Raw genomic sequence first — 27,383 nt, 5'->3', positions numbered from 1 at the left:
CAGAAACAATAAAAATTAATGTTCGGACCAGAAAGGAGAATATTAAATGTGGAGTCAAAGGGAATATGTAGATGCTAAATAAAAGAATAAAACATATAAGGGTGGCTCAAGAGGAGAGTATGGGAGGGTGGGACTTTTTATGGCGGGAAGAGGGTTTTAGACAAGATGAAAGCGTCTCTGGGAAAGGCTTTTTATAATCATTGTCCAGGCTGGAGAAATCAGATGTCTTCAGGACTAGAGACGTAAGAAATATGCCGGGCACATAGTTGGTCTAGCCAAAAGTTGGAAATTCTGGGAGGTTTGAGGCTTTTCCCGGGAAGCAGATGAGAGAGTGTTTTCCTTCTGGGGGAGGCTGCTGTCACCCTGCTCAGCCAGAAGCAGCTGGTGAGGACCGAGCTCCACTAATGTGCTGTGAATTCTCCTCCTAGATGGCGGGGACAGCGCGCCATGATCGAGAGATGGCCATCCAGGCCAAGAAAAAGCTCACCACGGCCACCGACCCCATTGAAAGACTCCGACTGCAGTGCCTGGCCAGGGGGTCCGCAGGCATCAAAGGGCTTGGCAGGTAGGATCCCAGCCGTGGGGTGGCAGGGGGATGAAGCAGAGAGGCAGGACACAGCCAGGTGAGGCTATTACCAGCTGTGTGACCATGAGCACGTCTTGGCCTCCTAAGTAAGGTCTCTGTTCCTTATTTGTAAAATGCAGTTTGGAGGAATTGATTTCTGAAGTCCCTTGTGACAATTTTTAGTTCTTTGTCCTAGATTCAGCAAGGCTACCGGGACAAAATGCAGGGAGGAGCATGGCCAGGTCCTGTAGACACCCTACAGGGCGTGGAGAGAGATGCTCCTGGAAGCTGTGACAATAGGACCCGGCTTGGAAGAGAGAGAAGGTTGTTCTCAGGCAGCCCTGTGTTGCTCACCTCCAGGGAGCGCTGAAGTTGCCTGTGGGATGTTCACTGCCAGTGGGGTTCTCCGGGCTCTGTAGGGCCTATCCTCCAGCCCTCTGAGGGCATGGGAAGTCCTCAAGACCAGGGCACCTAAGGAGAAAGAGATTGTTGCCCTTCAGTGGGCAGGCCCTGTGCATTTCTCTCTCTCTCTTTAAAAATATTTTATTTATTTATTTATTGGAGAGAGAGAGAAAGAGAGAGAGAGAGAGAGAGTGTGTGTGTGTATAAGCAGGGGCAGGGAGAGGGACAAGCAGATGCTGAGCTGAGCGCAGAGCCTGACCTGGGGGCTCCGTCCCAGGACCCTGAGATCAGGGCCTGAACCAAAATCAGGAGTCAGACACTTAACCCACTGCTAGATCCCCAGGTGCCCCTGCTAGATCTCTGTTTGACAGATTACAGGACAGCCTGCCGTGGGCCAGGTGCTTGTACGGTCGTGGGTGAACAAGGCTTCTCCAGGCCCCAGGCAGGACTGAGACTAGAGGAGGTGGACTGTCACAAAAGTGAGAATCTCGGTGGTGATGGTGTGTGTGTCAGAAGCACAGGGCGCCCCAGCAGGGGCATCCAGCCTCACGTGTGGAGGTTAGAGACGCCTTCTCTTCCTGTGAGGTACTTCCTGAGCATCGGGGATGTCACAACTGCAGTCTCAAATTCTCAGACTGAGTCCAGTGCTGTCAGAAGCCCAGGCTGTGGCCAAGTGGTCACAGTCTAGTGGGAGGACTAGCCCACTTCCCTTCAAAACGGTATCACCCCAACCTCCACCCTCCATCTCTTTCTCCCTGCACCCATCTCATTGACCTTGGTGTGAAGCCCGCAGGAACACTGCCCAGTCTCCCACTCATTGACATGCTCGGCTGAGTCCTTCTTACTGCCTATGCCCCCACCTCCCACACCAATCCCTGCCAGCCCTTCCCCTGTGAGCCAGCCTGTTGGCTCTTTCTTGGCCTTTTGCTCCCATGTGCCCTCTGCCTCTGCCCAATTTATTGGTTTTGCTCTTCCCTCAGTCTCTCCTCAACTCAAGTGGAAGCTGCCCCCTTCTGTTCTCCTCATGATTAGATGGGGGTTATGGTTTTTTGGGCCCCCAGAAGTAAAGCACCATTTTCATCACCTCATGTTAAGGATGCATACTGTCAACATGACTTATCATTACTGAAGTTGACCTTGGGGATCCCTGGGTGGCGCAGCGGTTTAGCGCCTGCCTTTGGCCCAGGGCGCGATCCTGGAGACCCGGGATCGAATCCCACATCGGGCTCCCGGTGCATGGAGCCTGTTTCTCCCTCTGCCTATGTCTCTGCCTCTCTCTCTCTCTCTCTCTCTGTGACTATCATAAATAATAAATAAAAAAAAAAATTGAAGTTGACCTTGATGCCCTGGCCGAGTCAGTGTTTGTCTGACTTCTCCAATGTAAAGTTACGGTCCCCCCCTCTTTCTGTATTGTACTATTTGGAAGGAAGTCTCTATGCAGAGCCACACTTTGGAGTGGGGAGGATGCTTCTCTCCTTGAGGGCAGAGAGTATGTGCATGACTTATTTGGAATACTTCTGTTAGAGTAATTTGTTTTTTCCAAATAATATTTATTTATTTATTTATTTATTTAATCATTTATTTAAACCAATATAGATTAATAGGTATTTAGTTTATACTTTGGGTTACAATTCAGCACTATTTTATATCTGAAATTATTGAAATTTGGGCCTTGGAAGCTCTTTCAATTGGCTCCTGTGTCCCTCTGATGTATCCCCATCAAGGTAGTTTTGTTTGCTTTGTCTGGAGCACTTCCTTACTTGCTGGTATAAGATATTCCGAGCTTATCTTCCATATTTCATGCCCCAGGCCTAGAAGCAGACATTTCTCCAAGAAGCCCCATTCCTTTTATTGAAGAATTGTGTTAGAAACCAAGATTGAGGCTCTAGACGTGCTTGTTACTGGGGTGTTACTTCTAGGTTCTCTTAGCTGACAGAACAAGAAAATATATGTGTGTGTATATGTACAGATCTGTAGAGATTTTTGTATGTAATCATCTGTGTTTATATGAAGCTAAACATAAATTCATACTAATGTCTCCAACTCTAGCCCATTACCACAGGCATTAGACCATTCCAGCCTCCTCCCCTGGTGTATCTAAATTTCCAATTCAACAGTATAAACTTAGCTTCCACCATCTGCCACCTATTTACTTAGTTGTTCCATTCCAGTATACCTTATAGCATAGCAGAATTGTTAACTCAAATCTCCATGGGAATGTCTTTATCAACTAGGGTCCAGTGCTTATGTGCAGTTCCTTTTGCCTTTTTTCTTCAAAGATTTTATTTATTTATTCATGAGAGACTCAGAGAGAGAGAGAGAGAGAGGCAGAGACACAGGCAGAGGAAGAAGCAGGCTCCATGCAAGGAGCCCAATGTGGGACTCTATCGTGGGTCTCCAGGGACTCGATCGTGGGTCTCCAGGATCACGCCCTGGGCTGAAGGCAGTGCTAAAGTGCTGAGCCACCCAGGGATCCCTCCTTTTGCCTTTAATCCCTATGGACTCTACTCATTTCCACAGTTACTTAAGTCAGCATACCCCACCCCCACCTTCAGTGAGATTGTTTCAAACTTTTGTAATATAGTCAGGTTCTCTTGTCACTATCTGCATTCTTTCCTGGGATCCCCTGACCTCCTAAATAATTTTTTAAAAATTTGTACACATTAAGGTTTACTCTTTGTATATCAAGTTCTAGGGGCACTAGCAAGTGCATAGGATCATGTATCCACCATTATATAATTGCACAGAATAGTTTCACTGCCCTAAACATCCTCTGTGGTCCCCCTATTGTCTTTTCCCCTTCCCCTTGTCTATTAATTGTCTCCACAGCTTTGACTTTTTCAGGATGTCATAGAATTAGGATCACATAGTACATTTCCTTTTACGAGAATGAATGCTGAGAAGAGGCTCTCCAATTTTGGGAGGAGGGTACAGAACAGATTTCAGGGCATCCGTATTTTACTTTGAAAAACCTTAAGAGGGATCCCTGGGTGGCGCAGCGGTTTGGCGCCTGCCTTTGGCTCAGGGCGCGATCCTGGAGACCCGGGATCGAATCCCACATCAGGCTCCCGGTGCATGGAGCCTGCTTCTCCCTCCGCCTGTGTCTCTGCCTCTCTCTCTCTCTCTCTCTCTCTGTGACTATCATAAATAAAAAAAAAAAAAAAAAACCTTAAGAGTGGTTTATTTTTAAATCTTAATCCTTACACCTTGTTCTTTCTTTCTTTCTTTCTTTCTTTCTTTCTTTCTTTCTTTCTTTCTTTCTTTCTTTCATGTGTGTATTTTTCTTTAGAATGTTTCGAATTATGGATGACAATAACAACCGAACCCTTGATTTCAAAGAATTTGTGAAAGGGCTAAATGATTATGCTGTGGTCATGGAAAAGCAAGAGGCAGAAGAACTCTTCCGGAGGTTTGATAAAGATGGAAACGGAACAATAGACTTCAACGAATTCCTTCTCACGTTAAGAGTAAGTGGCCTCATGAATCACTGTATCTGCTGAGTTTGGCTTTCACATGGTTGGGGTTGGCTATTTTGAGGTTTTGTTTTCAGAAGTTGTCAGTGCACTGTGGAGGAGATGGGAAGGAGATTGATAACAGGTTTAGGGACTTTCTGAACTAATTGTCATGCACGTTGTTTAACGGCACGCAAACCATGTCATACAACTGAGAGGAATCAGGTATTTCGTGACGTATGACACAAAGCAATCTCCTTTGGGTTGTCTACGTATGTGTTTTTTTCTATTTACCTAGCCTCCAATGTCTAGAGCCAGAAAAGAGGTGATTATGCAAGCTTTTAGGAAGTTAGACAAGACTGGAGATGGCGTTATAACAATTGAAGATCTTCGTGAGGTGTATAATGTGAAACACCACCCTAAGTACCAAAATGGAGAATGGACAGAGGAACAAGTATTCAGGAAATTTCTGGATAACTTTGATTCACCCTACGATAAAGATGGATTGGTAAGTAAAAGAGCTTAACTTAAGTGGAATTCCTTCTCTCAAATTTGTAATTGTAATTACAAAATAGGTCCAAAGCCTTAAAAAATACGTATAACATATTCCTTATAAATAGAAGTAAAATATTTCCTGTAGAGACTGTCTGGAAAGTTGGGAGAGAAAGTGATAAGATATGTGTGTGTGCACATTTATTGGTAAGGGATCCACATACAGCTAAATACCCATCATCTGGAGAATGCGGTATTTTGATTTATTGCTCCAATTCACGGTTACCATACTTACCACACTTGGCCAGCCACATTCCGAACTAGACTACTACAAAACCTATTTAACTTCAAAATGAAACCATAATTTGATTTTTTTTGGAACATGATTCAAAAGGTATTTCAGGATGTGGCAGTGCTTTTCACACTCATCCTTACAACATCATTTGTCCTCACACTTTACTATGTAGGAGTGCCATTTAAGGGAGGCTTTCAGTAAAGGGAATGCCGGGTAACAGAATTTACTTTGATTTCATCTTTACTGGGCTTTGAGATCAACTTGCATTTCTAAACTACAGTGAACTTAAAAACACAAGCAACCACTCCACCCCCATTAACTGGTATCTTCAAGTTACAAACCCATAGCTTGGTAAGGTGAGGAATTATACTTCTGCAACTGTGTCCAAGCTAAGATGACAGTGCCATTTGTCTTTTTCTTTTTTTTAAGATTTTATTTATTTATTTGAGAGAGAGGGACACAGAGAGCACAAGAGAGCACAAGCATGAGTGGGGGAGCAGGTGGGGAGAGGGAGAGGGAGAAGCAGGTTCCCCACTGAGGGGGGAGCCTGATGAGGGACTTGATCCCAGGACCCTGGGATCATGACCTGAGTCGAAGGCAGAGCCTAACTGAACTGACTGAGCCACCCAGGCACCCCTTCTGTCTCTTATCAACAGCCATAAGTGGACATTTGAATTCAGCCCCCGTTCTGCTGGTAGGTGTCTTTGGAGGCTCTGATGATGGGGTAGGGAGCATTCTTCTCGGCTGACAGAGCAGCAGAACTCTGGGGAGGGTTCCTCCCAACCCCTGCCTCACACAGGAAGGAGTAGTGAGCAGGAAGAGAAGATGGCAATGATAGGAACAGGAAACAAGGCTTCCCCTTCTGAAGGGAGTTTCCCCCAACTTTTTCGATGAAACTTCATGCTAAGTCTTATTAGCACAGGGTCAGGGGACTAGGCAGGTGACCTTTCTTTCCTTCCTGCTGACATTTTCCCACTGGGGACAGAGAAATACCCTTCATTTTAGTCGAAGGGATTAGAGGTGGATGAAAAGAAAGGGAGGTGGGCGGTGCCTCAATTCTGTAGGGCAGCCTAATGCTTAGGGACAGAAATAACAGAATCGAACCATATGTTTTCTTCCAACATTGCTGGCTTTTGATCTCTGCAATGGCAGTGGAAAAATAGTCAACTGCCATTTCCCCAAATTAGCCCACCTCCACATGAAATCCCTGGGTGTGCTTGCCTCCTCTCTGCAGGTGGTTCCTTCTCCTCGTTGCCAGGGGAAACCTCAGCTGCCCTTTGCTCTAACCCAAGTCAAAGTGGCCGGTTGTTATGATTCAGCTGATTTAAAGTTCCCACCGCTGTCCCTTTCAACATTTATTTTAACAAGCCACCTTAAGTTCTCAAATGCTCATAAAGGTCCTTAGGGTTTTTAGCAGTTATAGTGTTTGATACCACCCGAGTATCACAGACCCTGTGCGAATACCCAGCTGACTGTTCCTGCTCATTATCTGGAGTATGTACTGCTGGCTGTACTGCAGAACTTCAGAATCTATTTGTGGGTGGAGATGGAGGATTTGCAGTTTTAGTAAAAGTGCCCTAGATAATTCTTATTCACATTCATATTTGAGATCCTTGTCCCTGAAAGATTCAGAAGTGCCTATTTTTAATCACTACATATGATACGTATAATATCATGCACAAGAATCTCATGTGACATAATTATGGATCTGGATCATTTATTGAGTACTTATCTACAGGGTATTGTGTTAAGGGGCATCATGAAAATGTTTCTGAAAAGTGATGTGTGATTCAGACTTTTGCACACTGAATCATATTTTAAATGCACAAGGTAACTGTTGATGTAAACAAACTCCGTGGCAATTTTTTTTTATGAAGAGAACAATTAGTTCTTAATTTATCTTTTCCAAATTGAGTTGTCTTATACATTAAGATTTCTTATAGTGAAGCATAGTTATGTTTGAAGCCAGTGCACTCATTTATGGTTAAAAATATATAGTGGATATCCAAGTAGGACAGAATTCAGAAAAAGGCAAGAAATTCAGCATACTCCCCAGCTAAGGATGGTGCTTAAATTTGTGGACTTTTAATAATGTAGGCTAAGCTCTCAAGTAGTCATAAAGGCTCCTGGGGTTTACAGCAGCCATGGATTTGGATGTAGCGGATCCCGTCCTAATAATCCCCACATCCTGCTCTCAGAGCAGCCTGTGCACCAGAAGCCATGTGGATGGAGGTATGAAAGCAACCAAATAATGTGTGAAGTGAACCTTCCTCATTCAAGTTCTTTTTTTTTTTTTTTTTAAGATTTATCTATTTGAGAGGGAGGGGGAGAGAGAGAGAGTGAGAGAGAGAGAGAGAGAGAGAGAGAGCATGAGCATGGGAAGGGGCACAGGCAGAGAGAGAAAATCTCAAGCAGACTCCTTGCTGATCAGACCTGAGCCAAAATCAAGAGTTGGGCACGTAACCTACTGAGCCACCCAGCCTCCTGCCTTTCTATCCCTAAACCCCACCCTAGTTGAGTGAGACTTTCACTTTTTATTTAATATATAGATTTGAAAATTTTCATTTATATATGTTATTTTACAACCACAAATATATTTTAAAAATCTCTCGGAAGTAGATTAGCCTTTGAGAGAATATGGGTCTTGTCTTATCTATCTCATGTAGATGTTTTTAATAATTAAAATTATTTTAAATATGCTACCGAGTGTATATAAATAATCTCAAACTTATTTTATGATTTTTTAAAAAAATCAATCTTAAGCAGAGTAAAAGGTGCTGTACTCTGTATCATGACTCAAATATTTCCATTGCTCCCACCTACAACCTTCTCCATTATGTAACAAATATTCTGTTAACTAGGAGTAGCATAGTCTAGAGGCTGACCAAGAGCAGGGGCGTGCACTTTCTCACTTTTTACTAAATGTCCAACAAAATAATTAAGTAGCCATAGTTATTATTACTGAAATGTAATTTACTATGATGAGGGCAAGTGTGGGGAAATCATAGGGTTTGTGATTCAGGCGATTCTCAGTGTAAGTTGAGTCTCGGGAAATAAGCAGGCACCTCATCCAAGAATAACTGATGGCCTTTCCTGAAATGATCAAACATATTAGCTTTGATGTCTGGTTTTATGTAACCTGGCTTCCAGATGAGGTTGAATGCTGGATAACGGGGGAATGCAATGGAGGACGTGAGTAAAGAAATTGAAGAAAGGAGAACATTAGTGGTATTTTAATTTTGATAAAAACTATGCACATATTTCTTTCTACTTCTAAGACCACTGGAAAGCCCAACTTACCTCTTAGTTCTGTCCAATGACTTTCTTCCCTCTGCATTTTACTATTTTGGGGTTGTGTGGGGAGTAGGTACAGGGAGAGAAATAGGGATCCTGTGACTTTTTTTCTCTGTTCACTTAAAATTGCAGCACAAAAGGCAAGTGGGTCACTCAGCTTGTGTGATTCTTAGAAGTTGTAGGTAGGCACTCCGTGGAAGAGGGGTTTTGAATTATTGATGAGTTTCACTTTTTGTGATGTTTTTAACCCCTAGTGACGCTTAAGATTGAAGGCTCACTAGAGAACAATAGATTTCCTAAACAGCCATCATTATTTGCATCTGTGTCCTCCCATGTAAGCCGGGCTGTACTTTCAGTTAAATTGATTGGTCACAGAGCTCAAACAGGAAGGCTGTTCTTTCCCTGAGTCACTTAAGTATGTCAGCCAGTATGGTTGAAATGAAGAGGTATATTGCCTATACCTCTTAAAAAATTAGATTGAGGGGCGCCTGGGTAGCTCAGTTGGGTTAAGGGTCTGCCTCCAGCTCAGGTCATGATCTCCAGGTCCTGAGATGAAGCCCTGCATCAGCAACCAGCTCAGCGGGGAGTCTGTCTCCCCTTCTCCTTCTGCCGCTCCCCCAGCTCATGCTCTCCCTCTCTCTCTCTCTTGCTCTCAAATAGATAAATAAAGTCTTAAAAAAATAAGATTGAGAACTGTTGTTTCTTCTTTCTAGAAGGAAAGTCATATAAAATTCTAGCCTAGATAAACACAAATCGATATTCCAAAAGACAGTTACAGGCACAGGATGGAGAGAGGACCCAGGGTGGTGTGGGGAGACATGGAGAAGGGGGGTGCCTTTTTTTCCCTTCTCACTTTCTGCCTTGAAGTGAGTAAGTTCTATCTTTGAAAAGAATGAAGCCAAAGAATATTTAACTAGAAATCTGTTTCTTTATCCACAGGACAGAATTCCACTTTCTGAAACGTTGCTTGCCCGGACTCTGGGACCTGTGGCGCTATATCTGACATGTCACAGAAGGCCCGTACTAACTACCACCAAAGAAACTTGTTTCTTATTCTGAGTTTCAGTCTCACATTTCCGAACAGAATATGGGCTCCTGCTGTAGAGAAAGGCGAGAACCTATATCTCACTTTCCATTTAGGTTGGTCTGGAAATTTTCAAGACTTTCGACCCATCTTCCCCCCCTTCTACCCCTCACGGTCATCCTCAGTGTGATTGTTTCCTCTTGTCTGAGATCTTATTCTTGATCTGTATCACTAAAAAGCCTTGACCAAAGTTTCCCTCCCATTTACAGGTACTGGAGATGGGCCTCTGCTGAAATGGTGGGAAGCAAAGTTTTGTTTTTGTTTCTGACTTTTTCACTGCAGGTGACCCCCGAGGAGTTTATGAACTACTATGCAGGAGTGAGCGCGTCCATCGACACGGATGTGTATTTTATTGTCATGATGAGAACTGCCTGGAAGCTCTAAATGTAGGACCTGGGGACCAGGGCCTTGGGTACAGCTACATGGCTCCAAATGATTAAACATCAGCCCCAAACCGGGATCACATTTGATTTAATGTTCATCCCAGTGTGTCTTTTATGTCGACACATGCTGCATTTTCTAGGGCAGAAATGACACTATGTAGTTAACTGTGACTTCACTTCTGTGGAGCTTTTTCCTTAGCTCTGATAGAGGAATTAAATTAAAATAAGATTCAAAAAGATCCTAAAGCCAGGCTCTAGGGTACATACACATGTCCAATAAACATGGGTGCCCATTGATAAAAGTTTGAATATTTAATTACAATATCCACCCATGTACCCACAGGGTGCATCTTCACTTCCTTTTAGATGGCCCATTTCTAGGTAAGAGAATTCACCTGTTTTTATAACGGACTGTAAGTCGTTAAGCGCATCAGTTCCAAATTGGGGACCAGAAGAGAACCACACATTAGCCTCAATTTTTATACCTGAGTCTTGAGTTTCTCTGCCAGTGGTTTAGGGAAGCCTCAGTTTGGCGAATAGATTTAGAATGACATTTTTGGGTCATCTAAAGTTTCTGTGAGAGAGGAGGCTATTTCCTTGAGCAGTAGAGCTAGGACCATCCTAGTGGTTAAAGTTTGAGGCTAGGCTGTGCTCTCAGATTTTATGTGGGTGAGTGAGCAGACCATATCAACAAACCTTTGTCCGGTGGAATGTTCATCTCCCTGCTCCCTGCCATGAGCCAATAATGTTGATATTCCCACCAGTACAAGGGGGTGAGGTATGACATAGGCAAGGATCGCAGGCCTACTCCAAAGAGGGTTTTCCATCTTATACTTCACGGCCCAGAGTATTCTCCTTCCAGTTCTAAGCTTTAGCTTCATATTGTCAATGTGTGAGAATCTCCCCAGGAATGGCTTCCAAGCAAAGGCAGCCACAGCTACTAGCAAATAGATATTGAAACCACCACTGCCCCTCTGTGTGTTCTGTGTCTGGGGCCAGAGGTCAAAGCACAGGGACCAGCCTCTTGGCTATGCTGCTGGAGGTAATGACCACCTGCTTTGTTCCTCAAGGATAGTCCTTTTTGTCACCTCTGTCCCTAGCTGCAGTCATCCCCTCATTTGGAGACATGGATTGGGATAATAGTCCACTTTAAAATCCCATGTATAGAAGTGGCTCTGGGTTTATGGTCAAACTCACTTGCCGTATTTTGTACCAAAACACTTGTTTACTTTTTATCTCACAGACTTGGAAGTGGAGATCAAGATACACATTGATTTACAATTTGTTAAAGCAGGTGTTTCCAGATGAGAATTGTAGCAGCTTGTTTGTCGTCAAGAAGCTAATCTCCCACTTATTCTGATAACAGGCTGGACAAGTGACCTTTTTCTTGAGGATGGGAGCAACCCCAAATTACGGGAAGCTAGCTTTTCAGAAACTTTTCAGAAACTTAATTGCACACGTATGGTTTTCCCATGACTTTATTATCTAGGCATATATAAAGATGAGCAGGCCAAAAGATGCCAAGTGTTATGAAGAAATATATAGAAATGAGGTAGAAATCCAGAAATGATTATGATGGAATGTATAGGGGAAATATCCATGTTTTCTGTAATCTACACCTTTGCAGATTATGGCAAAGGAGAGGTTCTAGTTTTCTGACATGATTTCAAGCTCACTGCTCTAGATAGATCTGTGTCTTTGATTTTGGGAATGACTCATGCCTCTGCTTAACTGGGGCCATAGTGTTAGCATGTGATTCTGAACAAGGACTAGGTTGTAGCTATCAGCTTCGTCTTCCCCAGTCGTACTTTTGCTTCCTGTCTAATTGGGGCACAGCTATCAGATTTCAGATAACCTATACTTTAGAGTGTATTTGGCCACATTTGGTTGTCTCTCTTCCATCAGGTCAGGTTCTGGGCCCACAAGCAAGGATTCCACCAAGGTCTACCCCCCCCCCAGCCCCAGCGGGGAGTGCTCCACTCCTATTCTGAGTCTTATCTGTGATTTCTGACCTAGTCAGGACTCACTCATTAGAGAAATAAAGTCATTTAAGAAAAATCATCCACTAACAACACTTTTCTGGATGTATTTTCTGTTTATTTAACTTACACAATTTAAATATTACTCCATTTGCAATTAAAAGGTAAATACTGAGGTCAGAAGATAAAACACAATAGAATATCCTCAATCCTTAGGATTCCTAGCTGGACCCCAGATAGGAAGTAAACAGACAAGCTGAAGAGAAGAGGATGAGCTTGGCAGCTTTTCACGAAACAGAAACAGTGTATGTAAACATTCTGAGAATCAGGATTGGCCAGAGTAAGCCACCAATACCAGTACTGAATCTGGGTTCTATCTCCCCCGAAAGGCAAACGTAGGCAAGAACAGAGGTCTGCCCCTAACCAGCTTCTTCAAGGACTGGTTCCCATCCTGCCTGAATTCCATTCAGAGTGCAAGTGAGTAATCTAAGAAGCATTGGTGGTGTAGCCTGAGTCTGTACGGCTGATTTTCATAGACATTCAAACCTCGATAGGAGTTTTTCCCAGACCCAAATGGCACTCTGGAGGATGCTGCATGGCTTTTTGTGGTTTGGTGGCACCATCGAGTAGTGCTTCATACCCTCATAGCAGCTTCTTGAGGCAGAGCTGGGTCCCCACCAGGTAAGCTACAGATTAGCTTTGTCACATTACAGTTTTAGGTTAAATATATCCCATCACTAAATATTTATTGAGTCACTGCTGTGTGTCCTGCTCTACTCTAGGCTGTGGGGACACAAGGAAGGGGCAAGGATAAATGTAAATAAAACCACTGGTTTTGAAACCCAACTAACAGCCCAACTGTTAAGAGATTGGAGAGGAGGGGAAGCCTCGGCACTGAAGCCGGGATAGTTAGGGCCCTTTCTTTGGCAATGTGTTGCAGAACCATGTGGTAAATTTAATGAATGTAGACAATCTATCAAGACACTGCCAGGAAAATACCCCCCTATTCTTGGAGGCAGATCATTGTGTCAGCCGTTCCCTTCTCTTGGCCAGTGTGGACTGCCTTACTGAGCCGTGAGCGTACAAGTAGGTAATGATTCAACCCTCTGTAGGCAATTGACAGATGCAATTTGTTCTGCTGATGTTTAATCAAGTGGAGAGATGATATTAACCAAATATGTATTCTTGGCTGGTATGTGGGCGTCCTTCTGCTCCTTCTTCATGAAATTCTGCTAACACCCTCCGAGTGGTATACTTTTCTGGATTTATGAACAACTCTCTGGGGCAGAGAATGAAAAACCCCACCAGTTCCAATTTCTCAGCTCAATCAACAAACTCGCTTTCCTGGAAATCATAGGCTGTGCTTGTAAATTAAGAGTGTGTTGAAAGAAGCAGCAAAGTTGCAAATTTTAGAAATGCTTATGAGTCAGGGGAAAACAAAGGAGCCGAGGATCTGATAGATGGTCATAGAATGTTCTCTTCACATAACCGATCCTTTGGAAAGCCAGTGTTTCTCCTCCTCCAGGTCGCTGATGTGGAAACTCCATAACCTTGATAGAGACAGCTAGTTCTTTCCACATCATAAAAAACCCTCACTAAATGAATCCCCTAAAATTATGTCTTATAAAACAGATGACGGGTGAAATCTGTTGAAAGAAACATAAACAAATGATTGATGGGGGTTCTGAGAACACTGCTGTGTGAGAAGAGTTCTCTTGCCACCTCAGTTGGTGCGGTGAGGAGCTTGTGGTGAAGCGGCTCTTCCTCTCTGAGAATAGCATGACCTTCTTGTTTTATTTTCACACCTGCTTCGCCAAAGCCAGTATCTTCCCTCAGCAGAATAGAGTGGAAGGTGCTCTTTAGGAGTGAAACTCACCGAGAATATGAACCACCGACCAGTAGCTGAGGTTTTGATAATGGACCTTGCAACTCCCAGAAAGGTATATTGTGTCAGGGAAAGAAAATCTCAAAATATACTGGCCTACTTTCTTTTGTTCTAGATTCTTCTTACTCTTCACAAATGGAATTTATTCGTTTATGATTTCTCTGGAGTATGATACAAATTCTAACAGCCATTGAACATGGTTGACGCAATTTCTGCTTCACCAAAGTTCTTGTGAGCACCATGGGTTTCCTGTTCCCACTCTCCTCCCAACATGGGTGCAAGTGGCGCACAGCTCAGATGTGCATGGGTTGGACCCATCACGCTGCCCGTGTAACTGTCATTCACCTCCAGTTTTGTTCTGCATGAGACCCCATAAAAAATTTAAGAGCAACCCTGTGACTCAGAGCTCAAGCACCCGAAATTTTGAGGCAAGATCTGAGTATGTAGTTTGTAATCCTGTCATGAAAGACTTGAGTAACTTTTTCTTTGTAAACTTTAACACTTGGCACTCAGACACTGGTATTGATTCTGGGAACATCTTGATCTTAAACTTGAAAGGTTTGAGTTGCTGGTCTCCTAGAAACACTCGGGCCACATGCAGAACTGATGCCAGTCAGTGCTCTCAGAGAGCCTTAGAACAGAAAAAGGAACCTGTAATTGAGGGAAAATGACAGATGGCAGAGTGGCTTGCTCTTGCCAGGGTGATAGTGAGCCTCAGAGTGCTTCCACCTTGATGCTATAAAGTGCAGCACAGATGCAGGGCATTACCAAATGTCAGGCATTGCCTTATGAAACCCAGATCATTCTTTTTTGTTTCCAAGGGGACTGCAGAATAAACTCTCTTCCACAGATTTCATACTTAGGCCTAAAATCTCATTTAGCAATATCATTCAACATCCATTTATTTAAGATTATCTCTTTTTTAAGATTATCTTTGAAGCTGCACAGTAGATACAGTAAATTACCAATAATTTCAGCTCCACTAACTGAGCTCACTCAGATAGGGTTTGAGTGAAAATTTATTTCTGTTTCATCTGTACTAAAAAGAATCATTGTTAAGCAAGTCTGTGTAGAAAGATTATAAGAGCTGTGCCTGCTTATGTTCATATATGTTTTACAGATACTTGGAAATATCTATTCACACATACATGTGATTAATATGCTAGTCATAAAAAGTTCCCACATATCTGAAAACAGTCCTAGGCCAGTTGCTCGGCGGCAATACTTTACCTAACTGTGACACAAGTCCTCTTGTGTCACAAGGACTCTGTCCTTCCTTGCATGTGTCCACCTGCCAGCCTGAGTCTCATCCCCTGGGTCCCACGGCTGTTCTGTTGGGTGGGCTTCCCACCTCCTCTCCCTGCCTTGCCCAGAAGAGGCAGGAGAGGCAGGGTCCCCTCACAGAGAGACGGTGTGGCGACCTGGGGGCCCACCCCAGGCAAGTGAAACCAGATGAATGGCTGGGCGACACCCCCTCTGAGCCGCAGGCTGGGTCACCAAGGGGAGGGCCCCAGGTCCTGCCGGCCCCGTGTGCCCCCCCCCCCCACGGTGGCTGTCAGCCGGGTTGGCCTCGGGGCTCCTCCCACCCCCAGCCCCGCACACAGCTGGGCTTGTGCCCGCTGTGGCCACACCGCTCCCACTGGTGTCCACCCTGATTTGGAGTTACATTTTGATGCCATGAAGACACTTTGTTTATATATAATGTTTATATATTTTAAAGATTTGTGCCAAGAGAGTATATTTAATAAAAATTAAAATGACTTTTTTTTTTCTGAAAAAAAAAAAATTTTCTAGATATTCTCTATTTTCTAGATAGTGAGGAGCTCTTCTAAGTTAATCCTATCCTGATAGTATCCTTAATAGAAATTGAAGTTGAAAAGCAATGTTTTATAAATCAGAATTTCTATGACATTTATGATATTAATCTTAAAATATTTGGTTAATAAGCTGTACATGCTTATAGTGGTAAGTGCTTTCGAGCAGAAATTTGTCATAATGTCCATAGTTAGGATATGACTTTAAGGAACCAGAAACTGATAAATTTTTGACCTACAAAGTAAGAAACAGTTTAATATCTAATGCCAACTTTGTCTTTTTATCACTTCATCATACTGTGCCTTGCCATTAACATGATTCTGATTTAGTAGCATTTCTCCAATTGAACACTTGACACATTAACAACTCTTGTACTAAAAGAGTTCATCTAGCTTTTGTTTCTGTTTTAAAGTCTTTCCAAAATATTTTTCTTCTTAACAGCTAACATATTAGATATCATGCTTCTTTAAAAGTTTACTTCCTAGATGGTGCTTTTGGATCATTTAAAAATGTTACTTGGGTGACATTTCATTTGCAGGTGATGAAATTTCTTCTTTGCAAATGATAAGGCCCTGCTCAAATTGTACTTGCTCATGCTTTTAAGAGGACAAAATGTAACTTACCCCCCTAAAATTATTGTGACAGCCAAGAATGAGAGTTTGAAAATTTGATGTTAATATTCCTTTTCCTGCAGGGTTGGATCACTCTTATCTAGCAGGCCAAGCAAGTTCCCACAATGCCCAGCCTCTGAGTGGTACCCCTAGGACTGTGGGGAATAGGACTACTCTGTGTGGCTGGTATTAAGGATTGGGGGAGGTTAAGAGGAAGGAGAGAGAAATGGAACTTAGGGGCTGATTTCTGCTCTTTTAATTTCATTGCCCATTATAGGATGCACAGGGCCAATTATGAAACACTAACACATATCCTGACCAAATTGAGAAGTTTGTCTTTTAGCACCTCCCATATGGCTAGTGCCTTCCATCTTGCTATTGAATCCCAGGCATTGTGGATTATGGGGTGCCCAGGGATCCTGGGAAATGCCCCATCCTCTAGTTCTATCCTTATTTATGTGATTGGTCTAAACTTTCTTTCCTTAAAGAGCTTTGTATCTGTGCATGCATGCTATAAATTTCTCTATTGTAAAGAATTAGTGATAATCACAAGTATGATCATATGAAGTATGCTCTAGAGTAGCACTGTCCCATAGAACCTCCTGGGATGGTGGAAATGCTCTACTTCTGTGCTCTCCAAGATATCAGCCACTAGCCACAGATGGCTACTGAGCAACTGAAATATGGCTAGTGCAATTGAGAAATTCAATTTTTCATTATGTTTAATTTTAACAAATTTAAATTTAAAAAGCCATATGTGACTAGTGGCTGCTGTATTGGATAGCACAGTTCTAAAAATTTTTATCTTAATGCAAAAAATGATAGCCAGTAGGCAGGTGGGTCTTTGGCAGACCTTGCAGACACCCCACCTCGGAGGAGAAAGGTGAGCCAGCTTCCCTGGTCCCCAGTTACCTGACTCTGCTTGACTGCTTGTGGCAAATCAGATTGCACAGAAAATATTTCAGGGAGAAGGTAAAATGCTCTATTATGTCTCACATATTTTGACACCATCTCCTTTTTTTTCCCTTGCCTTTTATCCCCCTCAGGTTTCAAAAGAAGAATTTTTGAACTATTATGCTGGTGTTAGTGCTTCTATTGACACCGATGCCTATTTCATTTTAATGATGACAAAATCCTGGAGATTATGAATTTCTGTCTATTAATTCTTTTGGAAATCGGAGACTCTCAGAGAGTGGAATGACTTTGAAAGAAGTCCGGTGCTATAGATTTTTGATAAAGTGTAAACTAAAGTTTCTGAAAGATCTAGGGTTTTAAAAAGCAATAGATCTTCAGTCACCTTACTTAATGGCCTGGGACAAATTAATTTGCTTAAATGCCTGAGGATATATTTTTAAATCAGAAAGAAAGGAAGAACTGAAGGAAGAAAGGAAGCCATGAAGTGAGACTGGAAAGTCGTTCTTAGGTGAAATAATGTACCCCTTGTTATAGTTGTTTCTCTCACAGGGGTAAATGTAGGTGTTTCCCCACACCTTTACTTATTCTGTCTTTGGAGTCTTTAGCAGGAGGTGATTATAAAAAAATTGGGGGAACATCTGACTGTGTAATGTTTCCACGAGCTTACTTATTTTAATGTGTTTCTTGGCGAATACAAATAAAATTTATTTTATTCTGAAATTTAATGGCCTTCCGCCCCATCCCCATCTTCATACTTTGATCTACAGATATAAAGTCAGCAAATGCCCACACCTGCATGAACAGGGGACATGAGTGATTTTGGTGATGAAAGCAAAGTGAGCTCAGTTGGCCTCCTTGGTGGAAGGCTGGGCTTTTATGGAGTGAGTTCACTTCCTGGATCAACCTATTAGGACGAAAAGCAGTGTGCAGGGAAATCGAAGTGCCCATGAGAATTCTTGGAGGCTTTTTGGAACTTTAGGGTATATTGATGAGGAAGACTTTGAAACTGTTTTGAGAATTTGCCTTTGGAACCCACTTTTAGGCTCCTCCACAAGGAAGGTGATACCAGGTTTCCTGACCATTTAATAATATCTGCTTCACAGCAAACAAAAATGGCTGGGAGCCGACTACACATAAAACCACAGACGTTTATCTTGGAAAAGATGAAGAAATGAGGTGGGAGAGGAGATGAAAGGCTGAGCTGGGCTTCTCAAACTTTGATGAGCCCCCAAATCACTGAAAGATCTTGTTAAAATGCTAATTCTGATTCAGAATTCAGGAGTGGATTTAGCCTTTCTAACAAGCTTCCCTGTGATGTTGATGCCTCTGGTCTTGATCTGTGATCTCTGGTCTTCCCTGTGATGTTGATCCCTCTGATGCCTCTGGTCTGGTAACACGGCCAGTAGCAAGGGTTAGAGATACCAGCGTGAATATTTCCAGTGGTTTTGGTTTATCCAAAATTTGATTTTGTCCATCTCTAGTTGGCCATCATAATTTGTGAGTTTTAGTTGCTGAACCATCCTCTCCTTGCCCATCAAGTCCTGAAAATACAAAGGAGGCACCAAGAATATGTATGTGCTTCCCAGGCTCGTGTAGGAGAGAAATAGCACTCCCAAGACATCTTGTATGGAGGCATTTTGATTGGAGCATTTCTCACGGCCAAGGGCTGAGTCCTGTAGCCTTCCAGCCTTGAGGATCTGATTGTGTCAGCCCATTGAGAGTAGGTTCCTCTTTTAAGACAGACCTTTGTTGAGCAAGCTCATAGCAACTGATGCTAAAACTGGCATACCATCTACTATGGAGAATGCAGTTCTCATATTTGCTGAGGTCAGATCAGAGAACCTTCTCTGTGTTTGAGGATGGGAGAGAGTGACAATTAGCTCCTGGTTCAGTTGCTTTTAGCAGTTTATTCTCAGGTGCCAGTAAGCAGGGCAGAGGACAAACAAATCACATGTTAGGGCAATGTTTGCTGTAAACAAAAACTCTAAAATTTACAAAAGCTCATACGATAGACATTTATTTTTTCATTCATGAAATAGTATTATGCATCAGCTGTTTGTAGTCAGTGAACAGCTTTCTCCAGGTGGTGATTCTGGGTTACAGGATTCCTACATTTTGTGGTTCTGCTGTTTTCCAGGGCTCTGTAGTCACTGATATCCAGTGCTTGTTGGGGAAGAGTGTGTAGAGAAGGCTGAAGAACTTTCTGAAAAACTATGGCCTGGAAGGAAGACACATTTCTGCTTGTATTTTGTTTGAGGATGACTGGTCACATGATTACCTCTAAGTGCAAGGGAGGCTGGGAAGTGTAGTCTTAGTCAGGAAATCTTCCTGCCAGTGCAAATCTAACATGGGGAGGGTATAAATTTTAGTGGACCACTAACCATCTCTGCCACTTAAAATAGCAGTTCTCATTGCCTTCTATTTTCTTTCTTTTTTTAAAAAAATATTTATTTATTTGAGAGAGAGAAAGCAAGCCAGTGAGAGAAAACATGAATAGAGCAGAGGGAGAGGGAGAAGCAGACACCCCACTGACCCGGGCAGCCTGATGTGGGCCTCAATCCCAGGACTCTGGGATCATGACCTGAGCCAAAGACAATTAGCCCACTGAGCCAGTGCCCCTGACTTCCATTTTCTTGAGGAGGTATGCTTGGTGGTCTTGTTAACCCATGTGAAGTAAGATATTTGCCAGATTGGAGAAGTATAGAGCTGAAGTCTTTCTATCCTTAGCCATGTTAGCAACTAAGAAAACAACTTCTCAACAATATCAGATAATGATTCCCCACGTAGCCAGTCTTGTCAATTGGGCCTTATGGCCCTATTCCAGATCTTGAAATTCATGCTACACTAATACTGAGGCAACTCATCCTTTATCCGCCTCTATGGTATAGAAGCTAGGAGTTTTTCATCTATGTCCACACAGGAGTTTTCTGTGGGGAGTTGTAGCTATGTCTTATCTCACATACCGGAACCAAGTTATTCATGTTAGTGAATGAGAAAATTTTTGCCCTAGAGGCAGATCTTTCATTGGAAACTTAATTATAGAGTTATTTGGTCACTGGAATAAGAACAAAGGGCATAGGGATGCCTGGGTGGCTCAACGGTTGGGTGCCTGCCTTTGGCTCAGGCCATGATACCGGGATCCGGAATTGAGTCCCACATCAGGCTCTTGGTGAAGAGCCTGCTTCTCCCTCTGCCTATGTCTCTGCCTCTCTCTCTCAGTCTGTGTCTCTATTGAATACATAAATAAATCTTTTTTTAAAAAAAAAGAACAAAGGGCATAAAGATTAGAATATTTAATGAAATTAGGCTGACAGTTTATTGCATTCATCTTGCCAGTGAGACCATAACATTCTTTTTACAAGAGTCCCTGGAGGGAAATAACAGAGATTCCCTCTCTGACCTCTCTCTTTCTCAGTGCTTCATAGTTGACGACTCATAGAAGGGACGCTTTTCGCTTTAGATATGTTAATTAGACATGTCTATGAAATCACTCAGGATCTAGCCGGCCTCACCCATTTGAGGGTGATGTTTGTCTCTGTAGGGTACCTTTTATATACCTCTATTCTAATTAATTTTGTATAAAATCTCACAGTAAAGATAGCATTGCTCTGAGGCCTATCTTATTTCCATGTTATTTGGAGTATACCTTACTGCAGTTCCAGTGAAGTGACCACAGACATCAGATACTTTTTTGTTTCATATTGGTGGGAGAAATAAAATCAGAAGAGGACAATATTATCTCAAAATAATTCAGCAGAATAACTAATCATCCTAATTTAATAAATTATGGGAAGATTTCAAGTTTGCAAGTGTTGTATACTGACAATGTGGACTATTATTACAAATAGAAATTATAGGAAAAGATTTTAGAATCAAGTAGAGTTAAAAATCAGAACATCATTAAGATCTTAGCTCTAAAATATAATGCCAGCCCCTGAAAATGGGAAGCAGGGAGACCTTACTTTCTTTGGTTGCAAGAGACCAGATAGCAGACATTTGTACATGTTTCTCATGTTCACTTGAAATCAGCAGATCCAAAATAAAGTTCATTACTCCTTTCCCTGCCCTCCATTAACCCCACCCCATCTTCTACTTACAATGAGTATGCTTCTATCTCAGTCTGTGTCTTCAGCTATATGAGCAAGAAATCCAAGGATCTTTGTTCCCTCTCTTGCCAAGAAATGGTTAAGAGTACAAATTCCAGAGCCGGCCTGCTTGGTTTAAAATCTGACTCTGCTTTGTCGAATAGTGGTGACGTGGATGGAACTGGAGGGTATTATGCTGAGTAAAGTAAGTCAATTGGAGAAGGACAATCATATGGTTTCACTCATATGGGGAATATAAGAAATAGTGAAAAGGATTATAAGGGAAAGGAGGGAAAATGAGGGGGAAAATTAGAGAGGATGACAAAACATGAGAGACTCCTAACTCTGGGAAACACACAAAGGGTAGTGGAAGGGGAGACGGGCAGGGGGATGGGGTAACTGGGTGACGGGCATTGAGGGGGGTACTTGATGGGATGAGCACTGGGCGTTATACCATATGTTGGAAAATTGAACTACAATAAAAAAAAATCTGACTCCGCGTGGCTTACTAACTGTATAACCTTAGGAAAATGACTTGACCTCTCACACCTCAGTTCTTCATCTGTTAAATGGAGATAATAGTAACTATACTGTAGGGTGAGGGTTAAATGGGTTACAGAAAGCACTTAGAACCTTAGCTAGTGCTAAATGAGCTCTGTACAAGGGTTTGACATTATTTCACATCACTTTCTAGAGTCAGCTGATTTTTTGTGTGTCCCTTCTCTCCTTCCCCACTATATACATTGAGTTCCTCTTACCTCAAATACAGATATGATCTCCTGGTAAGTCTGTGCCTATAGTCTTATACGTTTTCCTCCACGCTTCATGCTAATACTAGGATGATTTTTCCTAAGCCTCAGGTTCACCTACATAACTTCATTTCTTAAAGACATTCAGTAACTCCCCAAGCCCATTTAAGAGTTCAGACATAGGGATACCTGGGTGGCTCAGTAGTTGAGCCTTTGGTTCAGGTCGAGATTCTGGGGTCCTGGGATTGAGCCTGACATCGGGCTCCCTGGAGGGAGCCTGCTTCTTTCTCTGCCTGTGTCTCTGCCTCTCTCTGTGTCTCTCATGAATAAAGAAATAAAATATTGAAGAAAAAGAGTTCAGACATGTGGTGTGGCATTTAAGACCTCCATGATTTGTCCTGACATATATATTCCCAAATGTCTCTCCCATCACATCCTTCATATTTTCCATGCTTTGGTATACAAGTGTGTTCTAATAGAGAATTCATCTGGTCTTTGTCCCAGGTTCCTGGTGGAGAGCTTCTAAAATTCTTGGAAATTTCTGAATGATTAAAGTGTCCTGGTGATACTAACAAGGTGACCCAGGGTGAACAGCTAGACTTGGGAGTGGGGGAGGCTGCTCACCAGAAAGCTGTACCACATGATGAGACAATTAGAGCTTTGGGCCAGGCCATCTCTGAGAAGGGGAGGGGTTCTGGAGATTGAGTTCAGTTTCATGGACAACGATTTCAAGCATGCCCACATAATGAACCTCATTAAAAATTCTCAACATTGAGTCTCAGTGGCACTTCCAGGTTGGTGAAAATATCGATGCACTAGGAGGGTGACATGCCTTGATTCCAGAAGACGAGAAGAGAGCACTCTGCATTTCTTCTCAGACTTTGCCCTACATGTGTCTTTTTCTGGCTAGTCCTCCTGATTTGCATTCTTTACAATGAAATTCACACACACACACACACACACACACACACACACGCATGCACACATGCACACACACACATACTATTGAATCTGTTTCTCTGGAGAACCCTGACTAACACAGAAGTGTGAGTGGCCCTGAAGTAAGAAGTAAACTTCTGAAGTAAGAGCATTCTTGTTGGGGACTCTCCCCTAAAAGTTTGGGAGCCTTCAAACTCTGGGTGGTTTGAAGAACTGAATTGCAGTATATCCAGTTGGGATTGAAACAGCATAACAAGCTAAGTGATTATTTGCTATACTGACTCCTATTTCAAGGACTAATTCAAAAGTTAAAGCCTTTACAAAGCTTTCCATGATCTTCCAACAAGATTGGCTTCCTCTTTCAATATTCTATTTCTCTTTCATTGAGTATATGTATATTTTTATATCACAGACTACCAGTCAGATGTATAGGAAATATTACTTTATTTTCTCCAGCAGACATTCAGATTGGAACATTTCCCCCATTGAAGCTGCCTGGCAGGAAGTGTAGTTTCAGTCTTTCCTGGGACTTCCACCAAGGCTGTTCTATAGTTGTTCTTATTTTAATTTAAGATTTATTTATTTATTTATTTATTTATTTATTTATTTATTTAAGAAAGAGAGAGAACATGAGCAGGAGTGGTATAAGGTGAAGGAGAAAAAAATCTCAAGCAAACTCCACGCTGAGTGCCCAGCGTGACACCAAGCTTGATCCCACCGCCCAAGAGATCACAACTTGAGCTGAAACCAACTTAAGCTTAACCAGCTGAGCCACCCAGGTACCCCTTGTTCTGTGGTTCTTAGATGTGGCATGCAGGGGAAGGGAAGGGTATAACTTCAGTTCATATAGGCCATCCTTGATACATCTATTGTCCCTCTTTTTAAGTTCTCTTTAAGTCCATAGAATCATGGCAGCTTCTCTACCATACTTGGGAAATGACAATTTTGAGAAGTTACCAATAGGGTAGATGAAAAGCTCACTTTTCAGAGATCTGTGGCTATCTAGGTGAGAAATCCAATAGGCAGTTGAGTGTTCATTCATTCAACCAACAAGTATTTATTGAGCAAATACTCAGTACTACCAGTAAGTACTGTCTCAGGTGCTGAAGATTTAACCTTGAATGAAAGACATATGATATATTTACTCATGGAAGTTCAGCTTAGTAGACATGATTCTAAAACTCAGAGTATAGGTCTGGATGGACAGGAAAATCTTGAAGGTGGAGAGCCAATAAATGTAATGAAAATAGCAAAGGTACAGGAGATATCATATGACTGAAGGGGCAAAGTTCTGGAGTGGGAGGGAAGGGTGGAGTAAAGGACTGTAATGGTTGATTTGGTCTTCTACTGATAGAAGGGCATCTCATTCTTTGGGAGAAGAGTTGGTAGGGATTTGTGGGCATTTGGGAGTTTGTTAATAAAAATAGGAAGGGAAGAAAATGTCATGGCCTGGTTTTCTCAATGTAAAGGCAAAAACACCTGCTGGGAATGAGAAAGGCTGAGGTTTAATGGGAGGACTTGGAGAAGTGGAGGTTTGGCAGGAGTCATGGAAGGCATTGAGGGGAAGCACCAATGAAGGAAAGCACCAGTAAAGGAAAGTAAAAATTTATATGGACACCTTTTGGCAGGATTCTGAGATTTTCAATGGGACAGTATAACAGGGTAAAGAAGGAGAGATGCAAACTGTAGAGACATGTCCTGTTGAAAAAGAACTTTACCTACCTCCATTTTGATCTCAGTCTATAATTTCTATTTAAGTCCTTTTTTCCAACTTATCTTTTAACTCAGGCAAAAGATCTGGCAGGCAACGATTTCCATGATGGGAACCAAAACCACTCCCTCAAGCAATAACAATTGCCTGGATGCTAGCAAGACCCTGCATGATTGACCCCAGAGCAATGATTGACCTGACCTTTACTGCTCACCTAAACGTACCCACAACTTTTGTCCCACATTTTCCTTATATAAACCTAGAAGTATTTTCAGCACTTTGGAGACAGCCTTGGGCCACTATTCCTCTGTTTCCTAGTGTTGGCTTCGCTGAAATAAATTCTTTTGTTTCGCTACTGGTCATCTTTCTGCCTTTGGATATTGTAAGACGTGAGTGGCTGAACCTGTTCTGTTTTGGACCCCTGGAACCAAGCGCTCTCGCACCCTTGGGCTCCCATTACAGTCTCATCTTGTTCCATAGCATCTATCACTGCAATTTGCACACAAGAGGTGCTTGATGAACTGTGGTGGAATCCAGAAATTATTTAAAAGATGGGAGAATAGGGAATCTTGAAGTTCACTGTTATGTCACCCATAACACAGGGAAGAAATCAGATTATGATTGTAGAACAGCAGACTCTCACCTTTTATTAAGTCAATATCAATGTTATCCTAGAAAAATAAACTTTGTAGAAAAAATAGAAGTTTTAATTCCAAATAATAATTATATTGAGAAATATTAGATTCTTTTCATTATTTTTATTATAATAATAAAATGTATACACTCCCTCCCAAAAGGAAAAGAAGACAAAATGGTAATTGAAAAGTCTCCTATTTTTATATTCCCATCTATCATTCTATTCTCCTTAATAATAATAAAACATTTTGGATCTTTGTCTTCCAGAGTTTTTTCTAAGCATGTTCTAACTCTAATACTCTGTCTCTCTCTATATATACTTTTTAAAAAAGATCATTTGGGGTACCTGGGTGGCTCAGCTGGTTAAGTGTCTGACTTTTGGTCTCGGCTCAGGTCATGATCTCAGGGTCTGGAAATTGAGCCCTGTGTTGGTATCCATGCTTAGCGGAGAGTCTGCTTGAGATTCTCTCTCCTTTTGCCTTTCCCCTAGCTAGTGCTCTCCCTCTCACTATTTTTCTCTCTAAAATTAATCAATAAATCCATCTTTTTAAAAAATGTTTTGTAGTAGACACTTTTGTTTGCTTCTCTAATATACTTTATTTCATTCCTCTCACCCTTGTTTTGGCTAGGTACTCATCTCATCCCCAGGTCCAAAGAGTGAGCCATTTTCAAGGCAGTTCGTGTATGGCATTCTCTAGTGACTGTCCTTGGTCCAGGGATGCATACATGACTAGCTGGGTCAATCATGCCAAAAATTAAATGCCATGCTTAGGAGGGAAGTGTGTGTGTGTGTGTTTTCTTCCACCGGACAATTCATGTGAGAAATGGCTACATTCATTGCTATTAGATTAAGGGATCAATGAATATTGAAATCCTTCAATTTCCCAATCATTTTTCTTTTCCCAAAGATTCCCCGTGCAGTATAGACAAAAGCCATTTCTTTAAGGGATGGAGAGAAGGTATCTGTGCCCACTGCTGTATGGATGGGACAGGAGAACTTTCTCAGATAGGGACATTTGTGTTGTCTTATAAATGTGGCTTCCTATCTGTCTTCAGAGCTGACTGAAGGAGGTGCCTTAGTGGCTCAACTCTTCACCCCTTTCTTGTCCACATGCTTTACCTCATGTTTCAGACTTCCCACACAAGAGAAAGTATTTCTTCACTCTTTGAGCCTAGCTTTGGCCATTTGACCTGTTTGGCCAATAAGATGAGGTGCAAGTGACAGGTGTGCCAGTTCTGGGCTTAAGCCTTAGAAAGTCATTGTGTTTCTGTTTGTTCTCTTGTGTCACTACTATGAAAAGAATAGACCTGAGTAGCCTGTTAGTCTCAAGAAAAAGGCAATTCACAGTTCATTGTGTTCCCATTTGAACCCAGTATAAGTCAGCTGACTTCCATTCTGTTGCCGATGCTGGAGTCATCCCAGCTGATACTAGTAGAACCACCCAGTGGAACACAACCTTGGTCATTCAACTCCCACACAATGGACAATTTGTGACAATAAATGATGTTTAAATTACCAATATTCTAAATTTTACATACTCAAATGTATCACTCTTTTTTAATGGCTTCTGGGTTTTGTGCCTTTTTTTAGAAATGCTTTTCACATCCAAAGACTATAAAATGATTTGCCCAAGTCTTCCAGCAAATCTGTTTTCATTTTAAAAATCGTATCTTTGATCTATGTTGACTTATTTTAGAAGTCAGTTAGTACTTCACTCTTTATCTACAAGTGGCTAGTGTATTGTTCTAACCTCTATTAAATAATCTATCTTTTCTTCACTAGTTAATGAAATTTTTGTAAGTACACTGATCTGGACGCATAGGTTTTTCTAATCTATTCATTGATTGTCAAAAAACAAAAAAAAAAAGAAGAAAAGAAAAGGAAAAAAAGAAAATATAACTGAAGATATCTATAATTTCTAGGCAAGTAATTTTACAGCTTTTTGCACTGATAATTGTCATTTTGTCATTTCTAAATGTATAATGAACATAGTTCATATTGCGTTTTAAAAATGAGCAAATGTCAAAATCACTCATATAGTTAGTCTTGCCTCAATTCTTTTCTTCTCCAGAATTGTGCAGGTGCTTCTT

General features: G+C 41.9%; 1 protein-coding gene across 2 annotated transcripts in view; it reads left to right on the top strand.

Annotated features, from left to right (window-relative positions):
* CAPSL (calcyphosine like) overlaps positions 1–17,849 on the top strand; it is a 34,847-nt gene extending 16,998 nt beyond the window's left edge. For both annotated transcript variants that reach the window (XM_041749796.1, XM_041749795.1), the window contains exons 2-6: positions 429–565; positions 4,257–4,434; positions 4,718–4,927; positions 9,867–9,970; positions 17,304–17,849. In XM_041749796.1, coding sequence (XP_041605730.1) covers positions 429–565; positions 4,257–4,434; positions 4,718–4,927; positions 9,867–9,968 — 627 coding nt within the window. In that variant the 3' untranslated portion in view covers positions 9,969–9,970; positions 17,304–17,849. The remainder of the gene's footprint in view (positions 1–428; positions 566–4,256; positions 4,435–4,717; positions 4,928–9,866; positions 9,971–17,303) is intronic.
* The last annotated feature ends 9,534 nt before the right edge of the window (positions 17,850–27,383 follow it).

Source organism: Vulpes lagopus, chromosome 3 (genome assembly GCF_018345385.1).
Source record: "Vulpes lagopus strain Blue_001 chromosome 3, ASM1834538v1, whole genome shotgun sequence".
NCBI classification, from domain to species: Eukaryota; Metazoa; Chordata; class Mammalia; order Carnivora; family Canidae; genus Vulpes; species Vulpes lagopus.
Note: the sequence above shows the minus strand (reverse complement) of the source record. Positions and strands in the feature narration are given on the sequence as shown.